The 9,610-nt window shown below is 38.5% G+C and overlaps 1 protein-coding gene across 3 annotated transcripts in view; it reads right to left on the bottom strand.

The window, feature by feature from the left end:
• Nucleotides 1-9,610, bottom strand: part of tspan4a (tetraspanin 4a) — a 166,824-nt gene that overhangs the window by 54,597 nt on the left and 102,617 nt on the right. For all 3 annotated transcript variants that reach the window (XM_005930767.2, XM_014336296.2, XM_005930766.3), the window contains one exon: nt 113-304. In XM_005930767.2, the coding sequence (XP_005930829.1) occupies nt 113-304 (192 nt within the window). The remainder of the gene's footprint in view (nt 1-112; nt 305-9,610) is intronic.

The raw sequence follows: 9,610 nt of genomic DNA, 5'->3' as shown, positions 1-9,610 counted from the left end.
ATTCAAAACAACGTGAGCTATGGTGCTCTGTAAAAGCTGTAATCTGAAAATATGACATCATCACAACTTTGTGTTTAAAGTCAGCAGGTGAATCCAAAACCATTCTGCTTACTGTCAGCAGCAGAGGACGGCTCTCCTTGACAGCTCCCACACAGCCGAGGCAGCCAATCACCATGATGATCGTCCCCACTGCGATGAGCAGGTTGGCTGCAGACAGGGAGGGAAGGGATGAGGACAGGGTGGCGAAGTTCCCTTGGGTCACTGAGAGCCAGACCCCAACGCCCAGGATGCCACATCCTCCCAACTGCAGTGGAAACACAAATAGATGTAAAGCTATCAGTGTGCTGGCAGTACAGGCAAACATGGTAAAGTCTAACGTATTTACAGATATGTTGTTATTTTCCACTTCGTTTTTTTTTTTCTCAAAAGAATAAATTAAAAACTGGTTGGAGCGTGCAGATTAACGAGGGAAAACCAGACAGCGAGGAGCTGAACAAGTCTGAGGAATGTCTGACAAAATCACCACATACAAGTTAAAGGCTGTGCTGTGATTTCAGCTATGCTCACATGTAAAATGATTAGTCACAGAGAAAATTAGGAGTGACAATACACCTTTTTCATTTTTTTTCCTCACACAGTGAAAAGCCTCTGCAAGGGAAAAGCCCACAAACACACAGCATGTGTACATCCAGCTCATCCACAGATGCTTCTCACTGAGCAGGGAAGACAGAGAGAGAGAGACACCCGCAGGGTGACAGCAAGTCCTCACACCAAAGGGGCGGTGCTGGCAGCCATTTAACCAAAAAGTAACTAGATTTGATCTTATGCATTCCTTTTTAGTAACTTAAGGGATATAAAAGTTGTAGGGCTGTGCGATATGACCAAAATCTCATATCCTGATATAGAATTCTATCGTCCGATAATGATATAAATCACAAAAATTTTACATTTTCTGTAAATTCTGTGAATCTCGGGAAGCTCGTCTTGCGGGAAGTGATTCCACCTGCGCATGTAGCTGGAGTCCAGTGTTTTAACAGATGCATGAAACTATACATTTTTAGACATAAGTTGTAACGGCCGCCGTTTTCTTTGTGAGTATTTATTACACGGCGTGCTGCGGGGAAAAGCCTGTTCTAACGTTTGAGTCTAAGGTTTATTTTTTAGCACCTGGCAGCTCTTTTCTACTTCTCATCCGTAAATACTCTGCTCTTTCACGTGATTCAGTTTACTTTGAAAAGTCTCAACAGGATCTTGAGCTTTATTGTGAAAGGTTTATGTGGAACATAAACAAGCGGACACGCGATGGTGTTACCGTCGTTGTTGCTAACCACAACGCATAAAAACAGGCGCTTGTCCTTCAATAGTGTGGTTATATTAAATATAAGAGAAAGAGAGAACTTTGAGAAATTGATATAGCCACTACAGTGACCATCAAAACGATGAAAAAATATTGCCGTAAACAGTTTATTTTGCGACACCACAAAACAAACGATAGCGTAAAATGAAATGACAGACGTTTTTATATCGTCATCCGATATATATCGTTATATCGAACAGCCCTAAAAAGTTGTTGCTAAATCTAAAAAACTGGCAAAAGGGAACTTAAGTGTGATGAGGGCTTGCTCTGAGTGAGAAACTGAGATCATTTATATTCCCATGCTGAAAAGTTAATTCATGAATGGTCACATTTAGGTCCTGCACAAATTTATGTTCACCAGGGTATAATTGTACATACAACACAATAGTGTCTATACTAGTTGATAAAAGAGTAGTTCACCATCGTGTGATGGATATTTGTGGCTAGACAGTGGTGTTCTGATTTAAATCTTTGGGGCAGAAAATACATCCCCTCCTAGTAACATGTCCAAAGTAAACATACAAGGAGACTCTCTGTTCCTGTTTTTTTTTCCGTTGTTGTTGTTTTCTCTGTGGGAGAGAAATGTCAGAGAACTTCTGTTAGCAGAGATATGATGAAATGCACCCAGGTGTACGTGGCGTGGTCAATATCAGAGCGAGACACACTGTGATTGCAACATGTTCTGTTAATCTTTGATATATTTATTGAAAACCTTTTTGGTTTTGTAAGACATCTGGGCCTCAAAGTCTCCTAGCAAAAGTGAACCTGCAGCTCACTGCCGATTTCCATCATATGACCGACTGCAGTCAGTTGGGACGAGCGTTTGAAGAATTCAGTTGCTCTGCTGCAAAATCTTCACTATTTTCAGTCCAAAGCCAACTTGGCTCCTTTGAATTTTTGTCCTTAAGACCCAGAGCATGTTTGCTTCAAAGACACAGAGTGATTGTGGGTAAAGAAAGGTTTTTAGATGTGTTTTAAAAATTGGGTAAAGGGAAATAATATACACTCTCTACGGCCTCATGACAGAACTCCCAAAGGCGATAAGACTCACATGGCTAAATACATGATTATTGTTTCTCCCCCCCTCCTTTTTTTCTATTTCTAGCTATAGCACAAGATCTTATTTAATGAGCTCTTCAGCCAGAAGTAGGGCAAAGTTAAAATTAAAAAAACAGTCAAGTGGAGCTCCAATCACTGAAAGCAGCTTTCTCTTCAACTATCTACCAAGGCTGGGAGGTTTGAGCAGCTCACAGATGAAGGGGCGTTGGGTCACTATTGCTTGCAACAGACCTTTATTACACCCCAGAGTGTGTTCTCTAATCATGATTGGCTGCACGGAGAAGGGCAAAGGAAGAAAAGGGAAAGCTGATAATAGATGGTGGTGGTGAACATTTTAAGGGCAGATACAAAACCCTGCTAGAGGATGTGAATGCACTTTATTTCAGTTCAGAAAAAAAAAAGAATACTTTGCCAAATTACTGGTATCTTTTGCGTAAGTGTACTCAAACATGAAAGAACAGGGACAGAAAGAATCTCATGTTTGACAAATGTGCAAATACACTGTGTTGGCACTACAGATGGCAGTTGTTATAGATATGCTGGGTGGTGCTTTCACTTGGTGTAGGCCCTCGCTGCTGTATTGTATCACTTACTGTTCTTCTTAAAACACACAGTGTTGTAGCTTTTTAATTCTTGTTCTGTGCTTTGTAAATTTTATGTGTGTTAAAAGCACTACATTAATAAATTGTACTTACTTATTTAATTACCTGGTTACAATGGGGTGAATATGCTTGTTAAATTAATCAAGTCATACTAATTGTAAGAATCCTTGAACCACAGGCCAAAGAGAAGAAGTGGCAGCAATTTTTCACTCCAGTATATTTATTAACCAGAGAACTGGACATTTTTTTTTATTAAATCAGAAGCTTAACTCTTAGCCTTGTACACTGTAATTGAAAAACTTAAAAAATATTATTTTTGTTATCATCCAGCCGGCCTTTACTCAAAAATTCTATTTAATTTCGCAGATTTTTTTATACTGATTTAGTGCTCAGTTCAGATAAAATAATTATTGTAGGTAATTAATGTAGATGTTGTAAATAACAGCCTCAACACATCATTTAATTTTGTATTAGACTGAAGTGGCTTCTCTCAAAATGTAAATAAGCCTGTCAACTCTTTAATCACACTTTGAATCTTGCCCTGAACTGTGGCATAGAACTTCATTCACCAGTAATTCCTGAAAAACCCTCTTTTGTTTGAGCATTTCTTAATAACAATAAAATTACAATAATGGATTACACTGCAATAAAGAATACATTTCATTACAGAAAATGTCTTTCTGAAAGTGCTAGAACTAAGGTTAACGAAGTGATTCCTCCATTGTTATTTACTTCAGCGTTGTGTGCCAACACAATGCAGAACAGCTACCAAAACTTTACTCCTACAGAACCTGATTATTTTGATAATAGTGTAACATCCTACGAGTAATCACAGATTCATGACTGTCAAATCTGGACCTTAAAGCAGACGACACATAAATTAGAGAGGAAAGGCCATTGCACTCACTGTGTGTACAAGATTTTTGTTTGGTCTGGAAAATATAGACAATAAGTCCTCTATAAAGGATTGATCAAGGAAAACATGAACAGCCCCAGGTTGCATCACAGATAAAATTTTAACACTGTTAACACTAAAAATACTGTTAATAATGAAGGACTGCAATGCACAAATTGGAGTCTGAAAGATAGCAATTTGTGCATATAAATGGGGAGTCTTCCTCACACACAATTAAAGAGTTCCATGTTGGGACCAATCATTTTTTACATTACACGTTTCCTTAGACAACGTTAACAGAAAACACCGCATACATTTTTTCCTATGTAGATGACGCCCAGCTTTTTTAAATCCATGAAGCCAGATGATACGAATCAGCTAGTTAAACTATGGGCATGTCCTGAAGAAAAAAATGCCTGGATAATCTTTAATCTTTCCTATTTCTAAATCAGCTCCTATTTTGGATTCGAGAGACAGACACTCTTTAATTTTCAGATTAGAATCAAAACTTTACATTTTGATAAAGCTTGTAGCTAGGGCTGGATCAGCTCACCCAGAATCCCCCCTTAGTTATGCAGCATTAGGATCAGGTTGTTGGGGTTTCCCATGATATACTGCTTCTTCTTCACTCATATCTTTTCATTCTCTGTTTTCATAACCCATTGCTGTATTTATTCATTGGCAATTACTAAACTCTGAATCTCTCCCCTATAGAGTGCCTTTTTCTCTTTCTCTTGCGGCAGAGCAATTTGTTGAGCGTGGCTGGAAGTTTCTTCCTGTTGCAGGGAGTCTTTCCTTCCCATTGTCACCAAGTGCTTATAGGGTGTCGAGTGATTGCTGGTCTGTCTTTCTAATATTTTAAGATCTTCACCTTACAACATAAGTGTCTTCAGGTGACTGTTGTTTGACACTAAACAAATAAATTTGAATTAAATTAAATTTAAATGAAGATGAAAAAGTTTTCTGGTCTTTCACATGCTTTGTACTTTGAGTATACCAAAGGACATTTTCTATTCATATCCCTTGTGCATATTTGACCCTGTGCTCTTATCTATACATTTATATGTATATGATAAATTTATAAGATTCAGACTTGCATCTTGCTATAACTTGTGCAGAAATGTGAACAGCTCTAAACCACAACATTTCTGTTTAAATGAGACTATTTACCTAACTCAGGGACTTGGATATGAGATTGATGGGTAAAACTAACCTTGAATTGTCACAACAAGGTGAATGACACTCATTAAATGGCTACAGTTATAGAATACAGAATAGTTTTAGAAAAACTGATAATCAAACCACCATCATTTATGAGAAGCAAAGGTCACATCTTACATACAGTCTAAAATTAGATATTCCATTTAGAGTTAGCTAATAGAGAGAAAGACGAGAAAAGCATTTTCACTTGATTAGCAATGTTATTTACCTGTCAGTTCAACCTAATAATGATAGCATATATGGCTGAATACTGAGTAAAATATTTAGTATAGTCTTTAATTAATTTGTGCAGCAACTTCGACAAACTTTCCCTCCATCTAGCAGCTTTTACAGGCAGTTTTGCGTATGCTGTGATCAGAAGTCATCTTGATTAGCACCCATCCCCCAAAACAGCAGCTTAAATCTTTACAGTCACACCGATTTGCAATGTTGGAATTGATGCAGCCATCTGGACTGCCTCCCTCCCTAGCAGCTACTCTCTGTATTTGTAGTAGAGCCTATGAATCTGGCAGCTGAATCAGGTCCATGGCTGTGGATGATCTGAATGTGAGAACATACAGTTTTCTTCAATAAACACCTATTAATTAAACGCCCCTGATGAGATCTGAAACATGAAAAACAACCTATGTACAGTGGAACAGATGTATCCACACTGATCCACAATGATTGTTTGAGCTCACGATGAAAGAGTGTCTGAAAATTTCTTCTAATAAAATATACATGTGCTGTGGATGTACTTGACTCCTGAGTTTTGAATTCAAAATACAAGTGCATGTTATAATGATTTCTCTCACATATGAATATCCAATCTCCTTGCACTTCTGAGCGCTCTATCCACAGAATAGATCACGAGTTCATATACTTTAAATTAAATATATCACTTTGATTTAAGCCATTATCTAAATTCTCTTACATATATGAATAACATGTAAAGTCTCAAGGGCAACGATTAGCCAGGAGAGAGATTTCACGGCCAATGTGCCAAAGGATGTCAGTTTGAATTCACATGCTTCATGTATTATATATTCTGAGACACTTTGATGTGTGAATCATGTATGCGGTTTGACTGAGAATCCTTCTTGCTAAATCTGCTCTCATAGTCAAAGCCTAGCGGTGAGCTTTAAAGGTTGCCTGTTCAAAATGTGTCTTACACTGTTGGTCTGTGTCACTTTATCACATTATTTGATTTATAAAAGTGGGAGTGGAAAACCTGGAGTTAGGACTGATCTCTGCACTACACTTTCTCGATTTACCAAAAAAAATGGCCACTGTTCGAGGTAACAATATTCATTATTGGAAAAACATTAGAAAAAGCCTCAGAGTCAAATCCTAGATAATTCTGATGAGGCATATTCTTGCTTGTGGAAAAATGAGATAATCTCAGTAACATTGTTGCAATTGTGTTTTAGAGGATTGTGATGTGACTGTGCAACTCAGGATGAGGTAACACAGATACTGGATATTGACTTTGGACTCTAAGTGTTTAGTCAATGTTTCCTAAATTAGATGCATGGCACTGCAAACTTTGATGTAAAGAAGTCGTATTTTTCATGTGTGCATTGGTGCAGTATTTGTGTTAGATCCATGATTTCTTTTCAAATGCAAAATTCAAAAGTGATCAAGCTGTTGACATCAAATCTCCAATAAATGTTCAGTTGGCTTGAGATATGGTGACAGTGAAGGTGACAGGATATGACTCAAAAGTGCATTCTGATCATCTGATAGCGTTTTCAGTGAGAGAAATGTTTTGTCACTCACCCAAAAGACTTCTTCAGTCTCAGCTGACTGCAGGTTTCCCCCAATCTTATAAACAGTACATTTGCACAATGACTGAACCTAGCACCACTGAAGGAACAAATCTTGTGTATACATATAAGACAAATTTGAATCTTTTAATCATGTCCTTTAATAACAAATACTAAAATGTATGGCAGTTTGTACTAAAACCACATTGGTTTTCTGAGTGTGCATTGATTTCTTGTTTACTCTGACAGAGCTTACATGCAACCACATGCAGTGATTTACTGGTATATCAAAGCAGTGAACATGACTGCATGTTGATTGTCTAATTGCACCACGCACTGCACTTGTGTAAATCAGTTGTATTTGATGTATTTGCAACAACATTGTTTCAGCATTCATTTGTTCCTGTTTTTTCCTGGACTTTGAACATCTGTAGATGAATTAGCTAAAACAAAGCTACAGTACACTAAATAAAAAACATCCCAGTTTCTTACCAGTTGCTTACAAATTGCCATTGTATTTTGCTCCAGTGTTATACCACTGCTTTTTATCTATCAAAGATAGATAAAAAGTATTATCAAAAAATTGGCACTAAACAAAGGAATAAATAAAAAAGAAAGTGAAAAGAAAGTGAAAAATACCATAATGCTTCACCTAGTCATAATTTTAAAATACCCCTGTCATGCAGGTTTAAAGAAATCAATAGCCATTATCAGCTGCCAATGAATAATTAAACTGGATGTCATCGTGTTTTAGGGCAAAGATGAGGCACACTTTGGTGTCAAACTATGCAGCAAGAGCAGCACATCAGTAACCACAAATTACTAAGGCCATTTAGTAGTTGGATGACATCAACTTTAAAGTTTTCATATTTTGGACCCTTTGGTGTCACATTTAAAGCAGGGGTGTCCTTTTTCAGTCTGTAGCATTAATGCTGTGAAGAGGCAAATCTTAATTAAAACCATTTTTTTCTAGTCATTTTAAATCTGACCAAATAATTTTCAGTAAAATCAACAGAGTAAAATTAAAAAGTAAAAAGTAAGTGAAAGAAAAGCAACAAACTCCAAAATGCGATACAAAAATTTTGAGGCTTATTCCATCACCACACCCACCATCCAACATGCAGACTTTACGATTTTCACAAATGAACAAGTTTTAGTATTGGTGTGTTTCTGCAAAATGCTGTTACTCTACAAAATGTAGTTCTTCAATAACAATTTTAATTTAAAAAATCTAAATAGTATCCAGGTCAAAATGACCAGGCTCCAAATATGATTGTGCCCTAATTGACCAGATTAGGTTGTTCTTTCCAAACAATATAACCAGTGTTTAACTCAGACATGTATAAGTCTGTAAAATATCAACATAACGTGCCTTAGTAAGGTCTCAGTACACTAATAGAGGGATGAAACACCATTCTTCCGTTTCATCATTTGTGTATTGCTGATGATCATGGTTCTAATGTCAATACAAGAGCCTATTTACATGATCATAGGACTAGTGTTCTGGTGATAGTCAAGGATATAGTATATGATTCACATTGTTGTCAGGTTTATGGAAGACGCGCCTGGCCGATCATGGTTTGAGACTCAACATCAAGAAGACCGAGTACATGGAAGCTGCCCCCCAAACTGATGGCACCATTAACATCGACGGGGAAGACCTGAAGAAGGCCGACTAATTCGAGTACTTGGGACTGATGATCAGTGGCGACGGGGATATCCATGCGGCATTGACCCGTGCGAGCAGGGGTCAATGCCGCATGGATGAAGTGGCACCATCTCGCCAGACCATCTCAAGGCGAAGATTTACAAAACTGTAGTCCGCCCAGTTGCCCTGTATGAATCGGAGTGTTGGCCAGCCACCGCCGAGCAGGCCCTGCACACGATGGAAATGCGAATGCTCAGGTGGCGTCTAGGCCTCACGCGTTGGGACCAAGTCATGAATGAAGACATCAGAAAACGGCTCGGCATCGCACCAATCATGGAGAAAATGTGCGAGGCATGGCTACGGTGGTACGGACACGTATTACGCTCAGAGGACAGCTCAGTGGCGAAAACGGCAATGAGGCTTGAGCCTGGTGGCCAGCGACCCCGTGGCAGTCCGAAGAAACGGTGGATAGATAAAATAAAGGAAGACACGAAGATCGTCAATGCCACCCCAGAAGACGCCTTTGATCGTGCCAAATGGAGACGGATTTGCCGCAAAGCGGACCCTGACATGCGGGATAAACACTAGAAAGAAGACTTGTTGTCAGGCTTATTGATCCTCAAGCCCTGTTGTTCTGATCATCTTGCCCCAAAATATTGATTAGCGTTCCTAAAACTGAAAAACACAAGTCTTCATTATTGCTGTGGAAGAAATGCAGAAAACTTGATGTGATGCGACAGACTATTGTATTTATTTATTGCATATTTAGAGTATATTGTAATTTCATTCAAGGCTCAGTATAGCCTTTCCTTACTGTTGGTAGCGTTATGAAGAAACTCATAAACTCAAGTACGACAAACACCCACTCAGAGGATGTCAGTTCAGTCTGTATTTGTAGGGGGAAGACTAAGGTTAGGGCCTTATATTTGTCCTCTCACTTTAGGTGTGTGTTTTCTCTGAGGGATGTGCCACTCAGGCTCTTCTCAACTTTGCTTTTGTTTGCCATAGCAGCTCAAATACACACACACACACACACACACACACACACACACACACACACACACACACACACACACACACACA

This window comes from Haplochromis burtoni, unplaced genomic scaffold (genome assembly GCF_018398535.1).
Source record: "Haplochromis burtoni strain Fernald_Lab_line unplaced genomic scaffold, NCSU_Asbu1 Contig_135, whole genome shotgun sequence".
NCBI lineage: Eukaryota > Metazoa > Chordata > Actinopteri > Cichliformes > Cichlidae > Haplochromis > Haplochromis burtoni.
This window is presented reverse-complemented; position numbering and strand designations above follow the sequence as displayed.